General features: G+C 45.8%; 1 protein-coding gene across 1 annotated transcript in view; it reads right to left on the minus strand.

Moving 5' to 3' along the window:
- Positions 1–2,233: 2,233 nt before the first annotated feature.
- The window catches only part of VIPR2 (vasoactive intestinal peptide receptor 2), a 196,223-nt gene continuing 177,318 nt past the window's right edge, over positions 2,234–21,138 (minus strand). Inside the window, exons 8-13 of the mRNA XM_075315457.1 lie at positions 20,379–20,439; positions 20,213–20,282; positions 17,068–17,159; positions 14,914–15,043; positions 14,785–14,826; positions 2,234–5,538 (exon numbers count right to left, since the gene is read on the minus strand). Of these exons, the coding sequence (XP_075171572.1) occupies positions 5,365–5,538; positions 14,785–14,826; positions 14,914–15,043; positions 17,068–17,159; positions 20,213–20,282; positions 20,379–20,439 (569 nt within the window). The 3' untranslated portion in view covers positions 2,234–5,364. The remainder of the gene's footprint in view (positions 5,539–14,784; positions 14,827–14,913; positions 15,044–17,067; positions 17,160–20,212; positions 20,283–20,378; positions 20,440–21,138) is intronic.

Below are 21,138 nucleotides of genomic sequence, written 5' to 3' on the forward strand. Positions count from 1 at the left end.
ATTAACCAAATGGCTGCAATGAAACAAAGAGGGAAAAATTTAAAGTGGTCTCAATATTTTCCGCACCCACTATACATCACACAATCTGCAAACTGCAGCACTTGTCACATGAAAGCACCGTACTGTAAAGCAGCTAAGAAGAGAGTATATACGTGCAGCAGAGAGATAAGATTACAAAATCAGGGTAGGTAGCAGAAGTATATTAGGAATGTGTTAGTTGGGAATAGTTAGGACAAATGAAAGGGGGTAACATTAATAGTCGAAAACCTTAATTAACATGTGTGATAAGAAAGCAGAGAAAAACATTTCTCTGTTTCTATGGGAAATAGTGATTTCCTTTTAATTTATAGTATTATTTAATATAATTGTCTTAAACATTGACCACAATTCCTTTAGTGACCAGTCCCAGTGCTGGTTTCATATTTTTTTCCAAAACCAGTTGAAGAAATGAAAGCAGAGCTCCGATTGCTGAATATGGATGGTAAACTAAGGCAGCAAGATTTAAGTTTTAGGCTTTCTACATTGTAACAGGGAAAGGAAATAACAAAATGCTCAACCTTGTCTTCAGATTTAGGTTTTAAAATGTTGTTAAAAATAGAACTACACATAAGTTATATTTATTGGATGAGTCATGAAGAATTGTGTGCAATTTTAACTTCTTGGCACAGTGACTTTATTTTTCAGCTACTTTTCAGTACAATAGATGACATTTCATGCTATTTCTGAAAATATAAAAAAGTTTCTATTCACCATTAGACATTGATTTTGTGTATTCATTCAAAGCCTCCAAAATCAAGAAAAAATCAGAGCACACTCACAAAAATTCAGGACCTATGCCACAAGAACCTCATTGTTACATTCTGGACTGTCAAGGACTCCTTTGCTGGTTATGATAGGTTACTATTGCAGTGGAGATACCATTAAACTAAGTTGCCTATACATCATGCAAATGTCAGATCTCTGCTAATTTTATGTTTTGTATTCCACTACTGCATGTCACTAAGAAGGTAGTATTGTGCCTGTAACACCATGCTAAAGTACATATTAAAGTATATTATTGCCATTTGGGAGGATGCGGTGCATCCAGGTTTTTCACCTGCGTGCCCCCTGACTGCTGTGCCATATGTAGGTTAATAAATGGGTAATGCCTGTCCCACGTAATATCCCCTTTTCCTCCTCCTCTATGATACACTTTCCCCTCCTAGTTCATGCTTCTTAAATTCCCCTGCCTTTTCCTGTTCCGGCCTCTCCTGCTTTGTGAGACTCGGAGCTCATCTCCCACAAACCCTCCCTCTTTTCTTTAATTGTTTACTATTGTGCCTTATCAAGTCATGGCGGTTTCTAGGCTAAACATGAAGATGTTCGTGCATCGGGAGTCCGGTCAGAGCACACCGCTTCCTCGCTAATGGTTTTCCAGGTTGGTTGCCTAATTTTGAGAGCTGTAACCTACCCCATCCACAAAAGATGAGAGTGTTATTGTTTTATCTACCTCTCCAGTAAAAGTTACGGTTAAAGTTACACATGTGTGGTGTGGTTATTATTACATGGGACTTTGGTTTGGGCTGTTGGGTCGCGGCAGTCTTGGTAATGTTATTGGAGTGCAAAAGATGCTCAAGATAGTGTGCTACAATTAGGAGAAACATTACATGAATGATACAAGTGAATGGCCAACAGGATGCCATTGGTAGAAAGTCTAAGGTGCCACTCATTAGAAAAGGCTGTGATAAATGCTTGGTCAGAGTAGTGTCAGAGTTGGCATTCGAATTGCACACCTATTTCCTTGGAAAGATGGAAGATAGCAAAAAAGGTTCTTGTCAGCAAATGTCATACTCAAACAGACAGCGAGCCTGGCAGAAGGAAAAGAGCTGTGATGCCCAGCTAGCTAGAAGTGGGGGTGAGTGGGAGTGTCCCACTCAAGGGCTATAGAAAGTGAGAGAGTGTAGCACAGAAAGTCATGGAAGCTCCAGATTGCACTTCTGTCAGCGAAGAAGTCCAGCTGACCTGTATAAGAATGCCATTATTACAGAAAGTAGGGTGGAGACTGCCCCAAAGAGGGGAACACAGAGACCTATTCCTATGGAGTGATCAGTGCATCCCATCAGGATCCAGAAGAAAGTCTCACTAGAGGGAGTTGGAACATTACTATGGAGAGATGTTACAAGTACGAGATGGTGGCTAAGTGTAAAGGGTGCTTTACACGATGTGACATCGCTAGCGATCTCGTTAGCGATGTGACACGCCAGACCGCAGATAAGATTTGCCAAGATCGCACATAGGTTAGTTTTTTTTTGTTTGGTTTTTTTTTAGCGCCGGTCACATTTGCGATCTCGGCAAATCGTATGTGCGATCTGGCGTGTTACATCGCTAACGAGATCACTAGCAATGTCGCAACGTGTAAAGCACCCTTGAGGGTCTGTTCTGTATTAACTGAGAGAGTCGACAGCATGGGAACACAAGATTACCAGACCAGCATAGTTGTGCTCTGATGCTAAAACAGGAGATTACCAGCAGGTCATAAACTGAGGTGTCACAAATAGCAGCCCAACATTGTTGTAATATGAACCATCTACTTGAAGCAGCTCTCTCTTATATTGTTTGTAACCCCCAAGCACGTCGCCTCTTGACAGACTATAACTCTCAATCTTGTTGCCTCTTGTGAGTAAAGCTGTTCTTGAGCTGCCCCCTGTGCCTGTCTGCATTGCATCTGCTATGCCATGGGGGAGGGGGGGAATTACTCTAAAGCAAAGCTCTACTGTATTTTATAATTATTTACACAGGCATAGCGTCATCCAACCAACATTATGGCCGTCTCTTTGCATACTATAAGAATTTTTTTGCTGTACTTTTATTTACACATCTGACTTGGATAGGTTTTATGGATGAAATCATTGGCTTTTAGGGATTATGTTCTCTAATCTTACGTCAGGTAGGTAGAGCAGAAAACTGCTAACGTAGAGAGTCTCTCGTGGCCAAGTTGTTGCCCATTCATTTGAATGACTGGTAGTACAGTACTGTATATCTACTGCAAGGGCTGAATCTGGCAGATCAGCTAATCATCGGAAAAGGAACATCCCCTTTAAAATGTCTGCATGATACTGCAGACCTTTTAGTTTAAACTTTTATGAAATACATATTTAAACAATATTTGTAATAATGAGATAATTAGAAGAGAACAGGGAAAAATAAGGGAAGAAAGAGCTACAGATCAGTTTACCAGCAGTACAGTGTGACACTATACTACCTGTGTCTCCAGGATCATATAAAGTATATACAGTACATATAAGAAATATAACAAGCACCGCTGAACTCATCACATGCACAAAAAGCATCACATTAAATACACTGAATATAAACCTAATAAAGAGACCTGTCCCTCACTTTGGGGACTGATTTTGACAGTTCTTTTTATTTAGAAGGCTCCTCTGATGGTGATTGCAGGATTGTCCTTTTTGGGACCCAACAATGATTTCTGAGAGAAGCAAGTGTTTCATTTCCCTACAGAGCCACCATTTGGTAATTGAAGTATTACACAATGATTTCACATGCAAAGAAGGAAAGTTCTTGTCTGGGCACAGACATCTTGGGGTCTTCCTTCAGCAAGAGACACATTCTTTTCAGTCATTCTACACTTTAGGGCTTGTTCACATGTTGCGGTATTGCCCCCGGTTTTTATTTTTTTGCGCATATTGTAGCATTTTACTGTACAAGCAAAAGTGATTGAGCTTTCTAAAATCTCATGCACATGCTGCATATCTTTCCATGCAGATTGGAAGCAGTTTCAAAGTTGCAGCATGCCAATTCTTTCATCATTTTTTGCAGCACATCAAAAGAATAAAAAAATAAATAAATACAGAAACAAATAATTTGCGCATGCTCATTATTTCCAAAGATTTATTACTTTTTTTTCCAGCAGCGTAGGCAAAAATCTGCAGAGAAAATTTCCAAGGCATGAGGATGGGGCTACAAAAACTTCCTTCACAACACTGAATGTGAAATGTGAGTGGAATCTGCACCAAAATTCTCAAAAATCCTAAACCTGCTGTATAACAGAAATTGTCTCAGCCATGGAAAAAATTAGCGTGTCTAATAAGTGGAATCTAACAGTGTGTAATGTACTCACTGTCAGGATACCCTGTGTCACAGTCCTGTCAGGTGTCAGGTGGTATGAGCGCTCATGTGTGGTCTGCATGCGTTGACCAATTTCTACACTGCTTCCCTCCATAGCTTTTGGTGGCCATAAGTGTCATTTTAGAAAAAAGCTTTCCTGCAGAAGCAGCCAGTATACTGCCTAGCTTCTACAGTGTCAGTACAGAGAGAGAAATATAATTGTAAACCCTTGTAGGAATGTATAAAGAGGTAAGAAGGGCTGCTGGCCAGAGTCTGATACACCTATTTTTCTTTGCAAAAATACAGAAAGTTTTTTTTTAATATTTCTAACTTATGCATATAAAAAGATTCTTAAAGAGGTTTTCCACTACTTTTACCTTGATGGCCTATCCAACACCCCGCATCCGCCCATCAGCTTTTCTTGGTGCAGCGGCTCAGTTCCGAAGCTGCTCCGTCTTTTGATAGTGACCCTGGACGGGACTGCACATCCGCCACCCATTCAAATCAATAAGAGGATGTGTAGTACACGGTCGCTATTAGCTGACGGGACACCTACGGAACTGAGCAATTTTGCCCGCCTGCTGCTTCCGGCACCGAGAATAGCTGATCGGCAGGTGTGTGGGGTGTCGGACCCTGGCAGACATTGATGACCTATCCTAAGGATAGGCCATCAATGTAAAAGTAGTGGACAGCCCCTTTAAATTGTAGAGAAAAGTAAATAAAAAAACAAAGAAAAGGGACAAGCAGGTTTTTTAAAATGTTGGAATATTGACTGTGAATGTAGTATATTCAAGGCATGTACAATAAACCCACCAATGTGGTTCTATCTCACATTTTTACAATACCCATCTGAGCCTGTCTGTTCTTTTCCAGCTCATATGAATAACAAAATAATTTTTGCTAGATATGTTTCATAAGTTTGATAAATGTTACCAAAATATACATAAACATAGAATTCTGTACCCGCTTTTACCATTCCATACAAATATAATCTTTAATGCTCAAATTAACTAAATACATTCACAAAAACATACAAAAGATACATTGTTATAATAAATTAGATTAAAATAAAAGGTTGGTGGTAAGAGCCTAAAGAGCAGAAAGTGCTAAAATGAAGTCCTAAAGTCGATATAGAAGTCCATTGGTCATCTGGGGTGCAGGAGCCTTTACTCACTGCAAAAATGTTATCAATTGATGCCATTTATAGCCGCATGCTATAGTTAGTCCTTTGTTGCTTGCCTGTTAGAGTTTTAGGTGTTAAATGACCGATGTTTCAGTTTGCATAATTGATGGCGCCCTTGAATTTCGTTTAAACTGAGATGCACATTCGGAGCCGTTACGCGATATAGACAGACTGTGTAGGCGGAAGTCTCGATTTAAGTAAGTGTTCAAAAAAAGACTCCCCCATTTTCTTTTTATCTCTCCTTGAACCTGGAAGAGGAACAAAAAAAAAACAACACATATTTTGTATGGGGTAACAAGAAAGCAATATGTTATTCCATCAGTAATCATGGTGAAAGCAGAACATATTTAGCTCTCCAATTCCAATGAGATGTAAGAAATTGAGAAACGAAATTGAAAATTATAATTTTTTTCTAATTCTGACCTTTATGAGATCTTATCACCAAAGTGCATTTTAATGTAACCGCCCAAATTAAGAATGATCAATTTATAACTAAATGTTCAAAAAGCCTGTCCATGGACTACATCTGGTATTAAAAAAAAAATACGTATACTCACCTAATAGATCACCCTTCCAATGCTCACCGCCATCTGGCCAATCCTCGGGCCTCTCACACTAAGCTAAGACTCCTAGCTCTGATGAGGCCCAGGATGATTGTAAAGATGCAAACGCAAGGTCATCATGACGTGATGTTTTGCATGCTTGTACAGAAGCCATTTCAGACCTTGTCAGAGCCGAAAGTCCCTGCCTAGCATCAGCGATCCGGGAATTTGAGTGTAATCAGCAGTGGTAAGCAGACGCACCAAGGGCGGACATATCATTGGTGCAATCTGTGCAGTCTCACTGGGGTCCAAGAGGTAAGGGGGCCTATTTTTACCTCCAAAGCAGGTGTGATTGTGTATTATTATGATGAGCCATTGGACTGGAAAAGGCACATTTATGTAACACCCAGGTATATGGGATACTCGGTTCCGGGTAGTACAGGTTTTGGGGAAGTAACCGTAGTGCCCGTTACCCGGTTCCATGCCCTGGGCCCTTTTTGTAATGGCGATATTTACAGGGGAGAATAAGATAATGTTCACATGTGATGCAACTTACGGTGTTGCAGCTAAGTGTAGGGAGCCACCGCTGCCGAATGTCTCTACTGGGGCTGGTGGTATTGGCAGCTAGAATGGTAGACCCTCCCTCCGCAAGTAGGGTTTTGCCCCAGAGGGTGTATGGTGCAGTGGGCGTCGGAAGAAGGTAGTCCACACAGGTGTTCAGTGCAACTGGTTTACTGACTGCTGGTAGATGTCGACTGGTTGCCCGAGGCCAGCTGGTTTCGCCTTCAGGTCCCTTTCGTCCCAGTGCCAGTTTGGTTCTCTGGTACCTTCTTCCCCTGCACCTGTCTCTGGTAAGTGGGTCCCCGTGTTATGGAACAACTGGGGGTCCCCATTCTGTGGTTTGTCCATTTCTGTCCGCCTGACGGTAGCGTGAACCCTGTGTGGTTGGAGTCTCTAGTCGTGTCCCCGGTTCTCCGGTTGCTACTTAGTCTTCGGATTCTTTAGGGTCAGCAAGGTCCTTGATGGTCCCCTCGCTGTGCAGGTGTTAACAGGTCGGCCTGGAGCTCTTTCCTGTCCTAGGGTCCTGTACCCTGTCGGTGCGTAGTTCCGGGAGTACTCCACCGGCAACCACTTCTCTTAGGTACCAGGTCACCGTTAACCCGAGTCAGAACGTCTCCTCACGTCCACCTTTATTCCACTCCACTTCCTCTGTCTCTCTTAGACTGACTACTGACTTCCTCTGTCCACAGTCCGCCCCTCCCACCTGGTCAATTAGTGGACTGGATTGGCTCCACCTCTAGACGGCCATCCATTGGTCCCACCCTAGCTGGGTACCATAGTATAGGGGAATTGTTGGGGAAAACTGGGATTACCTGGATTTTGGTTGGTACTGGCACTGGAGTTCTGGGTCCCTAAGGGGGTAGGCCCTGCATCCTTGTGGGGATGCAGAACCTTGTAGCACCCTGATGGTTTGGAGTTACTGTTGCACTAAGGTCTTCTTTGTGTCCGCTAGTGAGATGCACCAAGGACCAGACAGGTGGCGGCAGGGCCGCTATCAGGGCATTACTACTGTGACTGGTGTACCGGGCCCCGTGAAGAGAAGGGGCCCGGCCAGGCCCAGGGTAAATACTTATCTTTATTAAGCCCCAGGCAGGACGGGCCCCTTCTCTTCACCAGGCCCCAGTCACAGAAGCAGCAGAGGGGCCCTGCAGTGTCCCTTCACTACCAGACATGACTAATTTGCATGAAAAGGGGCGGCACATGCAAATTAGCCATATGCTGTAGTGGAGGCAGGTTTGATTGGAGCAGAGCAGGGCGCCAGCTCGTCATCGCTGGGCCGTGCAGCAGGGTGGTGAGGTCATCACTCTGAGATCTCATTACACTCCTGCAACAGCGGCTGAGCTGTAGAGGACACGGCAGACAGCGGGGACAGGTAAGTGCTGTGAGCTGAAGACGATCGTCGGGGGAGCCCGCTGATCTCTGCTGGGGGGGCGCTGATCTCTGCCCAGGCCCGCTGATCTCTGATGGAGGTGGGGGGCACTGATCTCTGCCCGGGCTCGCTGATCTCTGCTGGGGGGAGACGCTGATCTCTGCCTGGGCCCGCTGATCTCTGATGGGGGGGGCGCTGATCTCTGACTGGGCCCGCTGATTTCTGCTGGGGGGAGCTGCTAATCTCTGCCTGGGCCCACTGATCTCTGCTGGGGGGGCGCTAATCTCTGCCCCGGCCTGATGATCTCTGCTGGGGGGGCGCTGATCTCTGCTGGGGGGCGCTGCAGATCTCTGCCCGGGCCCACTGATCTCTGCCCGTGGCCGCCCGCCGACCGCAGGCCCGCCAACCCCTGCCCCTGTCTTGCTTCAGCTAGAGAAGGGGTGGGGAACCTCCAACCTGTGGTCTCCTGCCTCCCTCTGCTGTGAGCCTCCTGCCTCCCTCTGCTGTGAGCCTGCTGCCTCCCTCTGCTGTGAGCCTGCTGCCTCCCTCTGCTGTGAGCCTGCTGCCGCCCTCTGCTGTGAGCCTGCTGCCGCCCTCTGCTGTGAGCCTGCTGCCTCTCTGCTGTGAGCCTCCAGCCTCTCTGCTGTGAGCCTCCTGCCTTTCTGCTGTGATCCTCCTGCATCTCTGCTGTGAGCCTCCTGCCTCTCTGCTGTGAGCCTCCTGCCTCTCTGCTGTGAGTCTCCTTCCTCTCTGTTTTGAGCCTCCTTCCTCTATGCTGTGAGCCTCCTTTCTCTCTGCTGTGAGCCTCCTGCCTCTCTGTTTTGAGCTCCCTGCATCTCTGCTGTGAGCCTCCTGCCTCTCTGCTGTGAGCCTCCTGCCTCTCTGCTGTGAGCCTCCTTCCTCTTTGCTGTGAGCATCCTGCCTCTCTGCTGTGAGCCTCCTGCCTCTCTGCTGTGAGCCTCCTGCATCTATGCTGTGAGCCTCCTTCCTCTATGCTGTGAGCCTCCTGCTTCTCTGCTGTGAGCCTCCTGCCTCTCTGCTGTGAGCCTCCTGCTCCCTTCTGTGAGCATCCTGCCTCTCTGCTGTGAGCCTCCTGCCCCTCTGCTGTGAGCCTCCTGCCCCTCTGCTGTGAGCCTCTTGCCCCTCTGCTGTGAGCCTCCTGCCTCTCTGCTGTGAGCCTCCTGCCTCTCTGCTGTGAGACTCCTGCCTCTCTGCTGTGAGACTCCTGCCTCTCTGCTGTTAGCCTCCTGCCTCTCTGCTGTGAGCCTCCTGCCTCTCTGCTGTGAGCCTCCTGCCTCTCTGCTGTGAGTCTCCTTCCTCTCTGTTTTGAGCCTCCTTCCTCTATGCTGTGAGCCTCCTTTCTCTATGCTGTGAGCCTCCTGCCTCTCTGCTGTGAGCCTCCTGCCTCTCTGTTTTGAGCTCCCTGCATCTCTGCTGTGAGCCTCCTGCCTCTCTGCTGTGAGCCTCCTTCCTCTTTGCTGTGAGCCTCCTGCCTCTCTGCTGTGAGCCTCCTGCCCCTCTGCTGTGAGCCTCCTGCCCCTCTGCTGTGAGCCTCCTGCCCCTCTGCTGTGAGCCTCCTGCCCCTCTGCTGTGAGCCTCCTGCCCCTCTGCTGTGAGCCTCCTGTCTCTCTGCTGTGAGCCTCCTGCCTCTCTGCTGTGAGACTCCTGCCTCTCTGCTGTGAGACTCCTGCCTCTCTGCTGTGAGCCTCCTGCCTCTCTGCTGTGATCCTCCTGCCTCTCTGCTGTGAGCCTCCTGCCTCTCTGCTGTGAGCCTCCTGCCTCTCTGCTGTGAGTCTCCTTCCTCTCTGTTTTGAGCCTCCTTCCTCTATGCTGTGAGCCTCCTTTCTCTATGCTGTGAGCCTCCTGCCTCTCTGCTGTGAGCCTCCTGCCTCTCTGTTTTGAGCTCCCTGCATCTCTGCTGTGAGCCTCCTTCCTCTTTGCTGTGAGCCTCCTGCCTCTCTGCTGTGAGCCTCCTGCCTCTCTGCTGTGAGCCTCCTGCCTCTATGCTGTGAGCCTCCTGCTTCTCTGCTGTGAGCCTCCTGCCTCTCTGCTGTGAGCCTCCTGCTCCCTTCTGTGAGCATCCTGCCTCTCTGCTGTGAGCCTCCTGCCCCTCTGCTGTGAGCCTCCTGCCCCTCTGCTGTGAGCCTCCTGCCTCTCTGCTGTGAGCCTCCTGCCTCTCTGCTGTGAGACTCCTGCCTCTCTGCTGTGAGACTCCTGCCTCTCTGCTGGGAGCCTCCTGCCACCCTCGCAGTGCTGTGTGCCACCCTCGCAGTGCTGTGTTCCACCCTCGCAGTGCTGTGTGCCACCCTTGCAGTGCTGTGTGCCACCCTTGCAGTGCTGTGTGCCTCCCTCCAGTGCTGTCTGTGCTCCCTCAGTCCTGTTGATGTCCTCCAGTCCTGTTTGTGCCCCTCTAGTGTTGTTCGTGCCACCACCAGTGCTGTCTGTGCCCAGCAGTACTGTCCGGGCCCCAGCCCCTCATGTGATATATATATATATATATGCCCCCAGTCTCTCCTGCTGTGATGTGTGTATATGTCCCCAGCCCCTCCTGTGATATATACATATGCGCTCAGCCCCTCCTGTGATGTATGTGCCTTCAACATCTCCTACATGATGTATATGATTTACCAATCTGTTGACTGCGCTCCAGACCAAGACAAACTTGGAAAAGCAGTTGTGAGAAGGCACATGATTAATTTCACCGAACACCACAGCCGCACCAAAGAGAAGCAGCTCCAGCCACCACAGTAGGGGTTAATTAATCAATTGACCAAATATATAAGGGTAATTGTCAAGCTGATAATTTTTTGGGGCCCCCGAAGGGTGGTATAAATTTCCAAATGGCCCCCGGCAGAAAAAAGGTTCCCCACTCCTGGTGTAGATGCATGGGAGGGTGCTGAAATGCATCACGGCTCACTGTTTAGAAGGAGCCCGTGTTGCCCGCAGGTGCTGGCCCTTGGATTTCTAGCCTATGGCGGTGGCTGTGTATCCTCACGGTGTGGACTGTTGCCTTCTGTCGGGTCTTGGGTGTTAGGAAACTCCTGGGGTTCCGGTCACTCTCGGATTTGACCGTTGTCGGCGGCTCCAAGCCTAGTCGGGGTCCGATGGCCCTGCCTTTGTGCTTAGCTTCACTCCGCTCCCCGGTTCGGTACTGGCGGGCCACCGCCCGACCCCGGTCCTACGGTTCCGCAGAGGTCCACTAACTCCTGCAGACGGCAACCACCGTCTGCCGACCTTGCTGACAGTGCCTGGGCTCCTACCCAGACACTAACAGTTTCTGTCCTCTCACTTGCAACTCTCAAACGAATTTGTCACTTTTCCCGCCTCCAGGCCTGTGAACTCCTAGGTGGGTGGGGCCAACCGCCTGGCTCCGACCCAGGGGAGGGTGTGTGTGTGGTGTAATGTTTGTGGCTACCTGGCTAGTCCAGGGAGCCACATTGATATATATCTCAATCTACACACACACACACACACACACACACCAGGAGGCCCCTGGGACGTGACATCTATACCAGGAGCAACACATATACACCATGAGTAGCCCAGGAAGAGGTCATATATACCAGGAGGACATATATGTGTGTGTTATATATATATATATATATATATATATATATATATATATATATATATATATATATATATAAAAATATATATAATATATATATATATATATCACACGTTTTTGCAAGAGTGGCAGTGAGACTGTAGGAGGTTTGATAGGTGGAGGCTGAGCTGGGGTGGAGCCTGGGCGGAGTCCCAAGGGGGACCAAAAATTTTGCCAGTATGGGGCCCTGAATTTCCTAGTGGCGGCCCTGGGTGGCGGTGAGTAGTGGAAGGGCAAGAGACATGGCTGGTAAAGTTAGAATAAGTATTTTCTTTATTTTTCACATCTGACATTTAATTATGCTCTAGTAATACAGTTTATTCACTGGTCGTCGTCTTCTGACCTTTTCAGCAGTGCATCGGTGTCTTGTGACTGCATAAATGATCTGGCGAATAACACGGCAGTTGTTGTGGGGAACAAAGGTGACTTTTTGAATTTCTAGAAAGCTAGTGTATGAGACTCAGAACATAGGTAGAGAACCAAAGAGAGCCTTGTTCTAGGACTCATAAACTAATATTGAGAAAGTGGTCTCTTCTCCTCCCAATGAGCCGGTAGGTTACTGGTGTGGTGATATGACACTAGAAGGGACAGGAGCACCACTGACACTGGAGGAGGATGGTGACGAGTGAGTATATTACTACCATCATTACACTTACACACTTACCCAAACTTTAAAGTTCAGTCTTGGAACTGAACACAGACTTTACAAAAAAAAAATCAGTGTTCGGGTTTGGAATTCGGGTGTTTTACGTATGCTGACCACTCGATCAAGCATCGCTGTGCTCGGGTACGCTCGGTGCTCAGCCCAGTGCGAGCTGTGAGGGTAACAAGAGTGTGATCGGCACCCCACAAAAAAAGGATAAAACTCCGCACTACCCCGGAAGTGATCTGTGATCTGTTTCATGACTGGCTGTATGTGGGCAGAGACCAGAACTGTGATCGATCCACGTGAAAGGCAGAAAGTGTATCCAGCTCACCTGTTATTAGAGTCCATACTCCCCTCCAAGGTGCACGAGGCCTGCCGGTCAGTCCATACCAGTGCGTGTAACAGGAGATTAGGAAAGAAAGGAATGGGCCCAGCACCAATTCAATAAAATATAAAAAAATATAAAATTTTTTTTTTTTCTTTTATTGGTATCCAGTTAAAATAATGTCGGGGAACTCACTGTACAAAAATATGTATAGCAGGTGAAACTTTACGCGTTACTATGACTAAGGACTCTTCTGATGTTAGATAATTTTTTCGTCCGAAACGCGTAAATTTTCACCTGCTATACATATTTTTGTACAGTGAGTTCCCCGACATTGTTTTAACTGGATACCAATAAAAGAAAAAAATTTTTTTTTATATTTTATTGAATTGGTGCTGGGCCCATTCCTTTCTTTCCTAATCTCCAGAGACCAGAACTGCCCAATCAGTGACTTCAAATGAGGTTCAGGTCAAGTCCGGGTCCAGAACAGACCTTTATCTAAAGTATGAACAAGAAGTAACAAGGCACTCCCAAAGTGTGATGAAAAAGTGTATTTATTGTGCTTGAAGAACGTTTTCGGTCCAAATTGGACCTTCCTCAGTAGCACAAACGTGAGGAGTGATGTGGCATGGACTGCGGGCGCGGAATCCACCGCTGCATGGGGGCTGCGGTGAGGAAGGTCCAATTTGGACCGAAAACGTTCTTCAAGCACAATAAATACACTTTTTCATCACACTTTGGGAGTGCCTTGTTACTTCTTGTTTTATGGCTTTGGAACCTGAAGTGCACCCCAACATCTTTTGAAAATATATACGAAGGAAGTGCCGTTTTCTTCTTCATATCTTTTCATCTTTATCTAAAGTATGGCTATTTCACTCAAAATACAAGCATTTAAGTAAAAAAAAAAAAAACCCATACCCCCTTAACTGAAATACGACTGCTCAATACTGTAATGGACACAGACAGAAGAGGACCCATTGCAAGAACAATATATGAGCCCTTTTCTGTCCAAAATCTCAACATAACGCACAATCCCATCTGCTTTGAAGGTAAAAATGGGCCCCCTGACCTCTTAGACCTCTGTGGGGTGGACGAGGTTGCACCAATGATATGTCCGCCCCTAACTCAATCAACAAACTATGAAGTGAAACTGTATTCTGTGCAATGGGTTTTCCACCGGTTTAGGAACTAGGGCTAGCATCGTTAATGACAAGTGATGTGCACAGTGTTAATGCACATAGCTATACATGTGTAGTGGTAATGTATATGTGTGACGGTAATGTACGTGAGTGGCGGTAATGCACATAGCTGTACATGTGTGGTGGTAATGCAGCCGAGCCGCTCGGATCCGGGCTCGTTGGTCGGTGGCTCGAGCGCCTCCGGACCCGGGGTCACTTCGCTCTGAAAGGGGATGCTGGCGCTTTTAGGTAGGTGCACGGCCGGAGCCGCGCTTGAGTTCGTGATGCCACCCATGGGATGTGGTGAAGGTAGACACCACCGCTGCAGTTATGGGGCACCCGGGGGAGATGTTTATGCAGCAAGTTGTTAACCCCTCCGTGGGCAGGGATGGTAGCCCTGGGACCCGTTGGGGGTAGCTGGGCGGTGCAGGGCAGTGCGCGGCCGGATGGCACTGTTGTACTCACTGTTATTGACACACACACAAGTCTCTGGTAAACCAAGTTGATGGTGGTCGGTGCCCGCAGCCGGCTGCGTCTGGTCCCCCACCCGGTTCGGTGGTCTTGGACTTTCTCCTGCACCGTGTTATGTAACTGTGGACTGCCTGCGCTTCAGCGACGGGAGTCCGCTCCCCGGCTTTGTGTATGTTGGGAGAGCCTTTTTGCCTGCAGACGCTGGCCCGTGGGATCTCTCTGCCTGTGCGGTGGCTTTCTATCACCCTCGGTGGGCTGTTGTCTTCAGTCGGGACTTGGGTGGGAAAGAACCTATAGTCCAGACCGCAATCAGTTAATTACTCAGTCCAGTGGATTCTGGATCTCGTTTCTGAGTACCCCCCTGAGGGCTCCGGTTTCCGAGTCAGTTCCCCGGGTCGGTACCGGCGGGCCACTACCCTGTCCCGGTCCACCACGGTTCCACCGAGCCGTCTTCCCGGCTCCTGCAGACTAAGGCCACCGTATGCCTCCTAGCAAAAGGTGCCCGGGCTCCAACCCCGGCTCCTGTCAGACTGTCATAGGCATGTCCTACAGGCCTGACCTCCTCCACTGCTCCGCCCCCTGGTGTGTCCATTAAGCACTGAGGGAGGTGACTAGGTTTTAATGGTTGGCTGATGACACCTTTTTGGGGGACAGGTGTTGTGCGGGGGTCTATCTGTGACTACCTGGCTAGTCCTGGGCGTCACAGTAATGTACATGTGTGGTGGTAATGCACATAGCTGTATGTGTGAGTAATCATTCCTGTACTTAACCATCACCAGCACAAATTGTACTTACTTCTGTATTCAGGAAACAGTATAGAACGGCCACCACCAATCCCTAGAAAATAAAGATTTCCAGATTAAATGAATAAATAACTGATAAAGTAAAAGAATTTACAGAAATATTTCATTACTCTTGTGTTACCTGAAATGATCCAATGCAAAGTTCAAACCAAATCTGACAGTCATTAAAACTTGATATGGGAAAAACAGCAAACACCATATAGTGAACTCCAAACAGAGGAATGAGCAGAAGAGTCGATTTTGTGAGTCGCCTGTAATAAAGCGGGAAGTTACATGAAAACACAACATATTCAGATTTTCTTGTTATAGTGGTGTATAAATAAATGAGCTTTAATCATATTTAAGGCCTGAAACACACTTCTGTTAAAAACATGCATGTGCCGCGAGACACGTATTTACCCTGCGTGTTGCGTGCAGGTAACTACGTGTCTCGGGTACGTGCGGTCCACGTGTGTTCTACGTGTGCTATCCGCGATAGCACACGTAGAACCGGTAATTTGCATACTCACGTGGTCCGCGTTGCTGTCCGTGGTGCTGATCTTCGATCCCCAGCCCTGCCGTCTCCCCGTTGCTGCTGCCAGCCAAAGTGAAGTGAATATTAAATGAGAATAATGAGCGGCGGTCGGCAGGATGTGACTGCAGAGACAGGAGGGCTGGAGAAGGTGAGTAAATGTTTTGTTTTTTTTTCACTGACACGTGTGTTTTCTCCGGCGCGTGTCACACGGGACCGCATCCACACTACACCCGTGTGGTATGGGTGCGGGCCGTGTGACACCCGTGCTGCCGGAGAAAACGTGGACATGTCAGCGTGTAGAAAAACGCACACACGTACAAACGCACGCGGACACACGTTCCGTGTGGTTTTACGTGTGTGTGCCTGCTACAATAGCGTAGCATTGCTGAACGTGTCTCCGTGCCGCCGATACGTGCAAAAAATGGCAAGCACGTACCGGCGGCACGGATGTGTGTCGGAGGCCTAAAGGAGTTGATCGCCTCTGGGAATTTTTCTTTTTATGTAAATGTATGAATTTGGGGCTAAAAAATACTTTTTCTTAGCCAAAATAACATAAATGGAAATAAGAAAAAAAAAATGTTCCCAACATTGGACAAGCCTGGTATTGTAAAGTTTAGGATCATAGAAAGGTTCCTTGGCAATCATGAATGGTTTTCAACATTCCTAGAGCGCCACCAAAGGGTAAATAAAGCAATACACACTGTCCATTCAAATCAACAGACTGTCCATCTAATGTGACAGGACAGATCCTCCAAAGTGAGAAAGTCCATCTACTCTTCCCAAAAGATGAGGACTGTGCACCGCGGACCCCCGCCCCCCATACACTGTTAACTCAGAAATCCCAAAAGGGTAAATGAAATGGATTTTCTAAAAGTGTTAATTTCACCTTTTGATCATCATTTTATACACATATAGACCAAGTTAATTGGTAGATAAGCAAACATAATTACGACATTTTTGATGCATCCATCTACTGTCTAGTGCAGGGGTCTCAAAATCAGCTGGGTGTATGGGCCACACATAGAAAAAAAAATAATTTGGGGGGGGCGCATTCTTTGCAGGTCGAAGCAGCGTTTTTAGTAGTACCATTTATTTTTCTTTACAAGTTTGGATCACTGTTTTTGAACAGATCTTGCTTATTTATTACAATGAACGTGCACTTTTTTATGTATATGTTGATATATATATATAGATATATATATGTATGTACACACATTTTTAATGGTGGAAAAAAAATCATGCTTTATCTTTAATTATTTTTTTACATTTTTTATCCCCTTCTTGTAAGTTACATAGTTACAATTAGCACGATATAGTAATTTTGGCCAATATCTTGTATTAGGTTTTCCATCCTAGTCCTCATCTTTTATTTATACACCATCCTTGTCCCCATTCTGTAGTAATGTGCCCATCCTGATCTCCATCCTGTAGTAATGTGCTCATCTTGATCCCCATCCTGTAGTAATGTGCCCATCCTGATCCCCATCCTGTAGTAATGTGCCCATCCTGATCCCCATCCTGTAGTAATGTGCCCCATCTTGGTCCCATTGTAGTAATGCCTCATCTTGGTTCCCTTCTTGTAGTAATGCCCCAAAAGCCACTCTATAGCCTGCTGAACTTAAAAGTAATGTAGGCAAATTTTTTCGAATAGTCCTATATGTTAAAATGCTTTAATAGTCACAGTATAGTTACATGATACAACTGAAAATGGAATATCGTGTGACTGTGTCTTTCACGCGTGACGCTCATAGTAACACTTACTTGAATTGTGACTGGTCGTTGCCGCCCACGTCAGGAGACCGCAGCTTTTGCAGTAGAATACGAATAATATTAATAAAAAGACAGAAGTTTACCTGCAATAAAAAAGCACATAAGTCATTAAGCCGAGCTTACTCTTTTTGTTAATATAATAAACCTCTGCATCTTGGTAACTTACAACTTGAACAAATTCAAGGGAGTGACACAAGCTTGTAGAATTTTGCCTCTAGTGTCTACTTCTGCGCTCCTTGTTTCTTATATATTTTGCAGCCTAGCAAAAATTGGGACTCAAATACAGATGTATAGAAAGTACCAGTTCACCCAATTCTTTCAGTTGTTCCAAATGTACCATAATTTTTGTTTTATAAGACGCACCGGATTATAAGATGCACCCCAAATTTAGAGAAGGAAAATAGGATAAAATAATTTTTAATGTTAAAATGAGGATCAGTTTTATAATCCTAGTGCGTCTTAATCCTAATTTTCACCAGGGGGGAGTGGCATTCCTTGCACCAAGATACAAGGGTTGGGGGCCACCTGCCTCCCCATGCCATGTAAGTTTCCTCATTTCTACCATCACCTTCCACGATTTATGAATTGTCGGCTGGCACTTCTTTTTTTGCTTCTTTCACTGCTCAAGAAGTCTGCTCAAGAAGAAGAAAGTGTCACTAGGTGGGGAATAGAATTGGGGAGGCAGAGGTTTGGGAAGTGCTTTGGCACATTTAGAGCACTTCAGCCTCATTTGTATGAGGCATAAATCATTTTTTAACAATGGATTGTATAAGTAACGTTGTAGATTGTCTTATGGTTCAATGATCTACATGCCCATATAAGCAGTTTGGTGAAGGTGGATGGGGGTGGCAGATTGTCAGATTCCCTTCAGAAATCACTAATTTCCATTTACAGTGATGTACAGTTAACCACCAGCTCGTTTTCAATCCTGCATGCATTCCTAGTGCACCACCAGGTTTAAGAACACAAACAGCGTTCAGAATGCATTAATGGATAGATATATCGCACTGTAAGGGAATTTATTGGTATGTAAGTAAAGGAGTGAGCAGACTAAAGAGAGAATTATAGATACGCATAGAACGATATACACAAAATAGAAAAATATTTGTATGCGGAACAAATGGTCTCCTATTACAAACAATCCAAGCATAGTCTGATCCATCAGTCCCACTCCCTTTTATGCGCCTCTTACTAATTATATACATAGACAGCTATGCCTTTCTTTGCAACGGCATCCCATAAAAAAAATTTTTTTGTGCAGTGTGTGCATTTTTGTTATGGCAATCAATGGGCACAGTATGCTGTTGTATTGCATACATTTTCAGGGGTAGATATTTTCCATCTGCTTCCAAACGTAAAAGTCAGACAATTTATACATAATGTGAACAGAAATATAAAGATAAAGGGACCACATAAGAAATGTATTAAGGCAACAACTCAAAATGACAGTAAAACCAAAGCAGAAGAGTCTTTAAATCTTCCCAGGGTTAAGTAACCACCGGGTACCCCGACGAAGCACATCCAGCGAAACACGTGTTGGGACGCCGGTCCCCACGTGCTACCCCGGCCCTCTGGTGATCTGTCTTCCTGGTAAGTGTATTCCCCCCAGGCTATACTTTGAACCACTTTTGGTTCATTAGGCTATTTTTTGCATTTCTGGGCTATCATCTACTTGGTGGTTACTTAACCCTGGGAAGATTTTTCAGATCCCTTGGAGACTTCTTTCTCCCTTATTTGTTTCCGGGACACGTGGGGTGTCTCCCCTCTAGCACCTCTTCTCCTTGGTCCTTTTTCTATGTCGTTTGTTATATGTTTTGATATACCCTACAGCATTATAAAAATAAAATGTTTTATACATTTATAATTGTGGCTTGTATGGGTGTCTCTGTCACTGGGCAAATTTAAAGACTCTTCTGCTTTGGTTATAATGTTAACAGAGCCTATTTGTATTGATAGGGACACTTAACTGCAATCAGTTAAAGGTGTTGTCCACTACTTTGACATTAATGGCCTATCCGTAGGATAGGTCATCAATGTCTGATTGACCGGGGTCCGACATCCTGTAGCCCTGCCGACCAGCTGTTCTCGGTCCTAGCGGTAGCAGCAGGCAACCAGAAATGCTCAGTTCCTCCGCTGCTCCGACTTTTGATAACGGCCGCTGCCGGGTACTGCACGTCCGCCTCCTATGGATTAGAATGGGAGGCAGATGTACAGTACCCGGCCACGGCTGCTATCAGAAAATGGAATAGCTCCGGAACTGAGTATTTATGGCTGCCTGCTGCCGCCGGGACCAAGAACATCTGATCGTGGTGGTGCGAGGTGTCGGACCCCAACCAATCAGACATTGATGACCTATCCTAAGAATAGACCATCAATGTCGAAGTAGTAGACAACAACTTTAATTTCCTTATGACCCCGATTCATCAAGGTGATTATGCCAGAATTCTTCTGTAAATCGCTTTGAAAAGTTGCAATATTTTTGTGTAAATTTGCAAAATTTAGAGTTTCCATACTAGTTTTTCCAAGCTCTGCTCATATGGGTGGAACAGGGTTATGACTGCCTGTGGCATACTTTACACCGCAAATCATTTTGGAAATTCGGCAGTACATTACAGTATCAGTATTTTGGACAGCAATTTAGGTAATCCGAGCACATGCTGTGCAGAATTTTTTGCATTGCACATTTTGCTGAGGATTTTCCGTATTGAAACATTATTGAAACAACTGCCAGTGGATTAGTTGTGCCTGGACCTACCTTCAAATTTTGCAATTGGTATCCAACTGAAATCTTAATGCTTGTAGATATTCACCTACTTCCCCCTTGAAACTTTATAGATTCAGTCTCATGCAGAAAATTTGTTGCAGAAAAGTGAGTTTAGTAGAAATCTAAACTCTTTCCATCAAATCAACCCCATTCAGAAGAATAGAATTACATTTTTGCCATAGATATTTTTATCTTCCTCAATAATTCTGTAAATCGATCATGTCTTATGAATTTTCTGGCTGAAGATAAACAGCCCTGACCCCAAAATTCCTCCTATTATAGAAATCTATGACGTGAGAAAACAGTAGAAAACATTCATGACAATCCAAGAGGAAATATATTCCACACAGAGCTACGTGACAGTATACTCACAATAATGGAGAGAATAATCGGTGACCTTATAACCCACCAAGGAATGCTATGCTGATTAGTATCCCAGCATCTTCAATGAGAAGAAACATAAAAAAAATATAAATAAATGGTATATACAGTATATACGGTATATAATATATAAGTCAGAAGGTTTTTTTTTACATACCCGGTGTCTTCCAAATAAATTCTAGTGAATATCCATACAATAATACATATGGTAGGAATACCTAAAAAAAGAAAATGACATAAGGTATTAAGTAGTGATGAGCGAGCGTACTCGTTACTTGATTGAGGATTGGGGTGGTTGGGCGCAATTCATGTACCAAGTATAATGGAAGTCAATGGGAAACTGGAGCTTGTTTAAAGAAAACCTGTCACCAGATTTGGCAATTATAAGCTGCGGCCACCACCACTTTGCTGTTATATACAGCATTCTAGAATACTGTATATAAGAGCCCACGCCATATAACATAAAAACAGTTTTATAATACTCCAACTAGGGGGTGCTCCGGTCCAATGGGTGTCGTCGCTCTCCGGTCCGACGCCTCCTCTCTCTGGTCCGGCGCCTCCTCTGTGCTGCAATCTCCGTCCTCCTTCTTCCCAGCCCAGTGTAGTTGATGCGTATATCATCTACACAGGCCGACACACTAGTTGGCATTGAGGTCCTGCGCAGGCGCACTTTGATCTGCCCTGCTGAGGGCAGATCAAAGTACTGTAATGCACAAATGCGAGGAAAGTTTAAAGACCGACCATGCATGCACACTACAATACTTTGATTTGCCCTGAGCAGAGCAGATAAAAGTGCGCCTGCGCAGGACCTCAATGCCAACTAGTGTGCATGGCGTAGGACGTGTCATGCACACGAGCCTCAGAAGAAGTAGGACGACGATCGTCGCAGAGAGGAGGCGCCGGACTGGAGAGAAGAG

Source organism: Anomaloglossus baeobatrachus, chromosome 6, assembly GCF_048569485.1.
Source record: "Anomaloglossus baeobatrachus isolate aAnoBae1 chromosome 6, aAnoBae1.hap1, whole genome shotgun sequence".
Taxonomy (NCBI): domain Eukaryota; kingdom Metazoa; phylum Chordata; class Amphibia; order Anura; family Aromobatidae; genus Anomaloglossus; species Anomaloglossus baeobatrachus.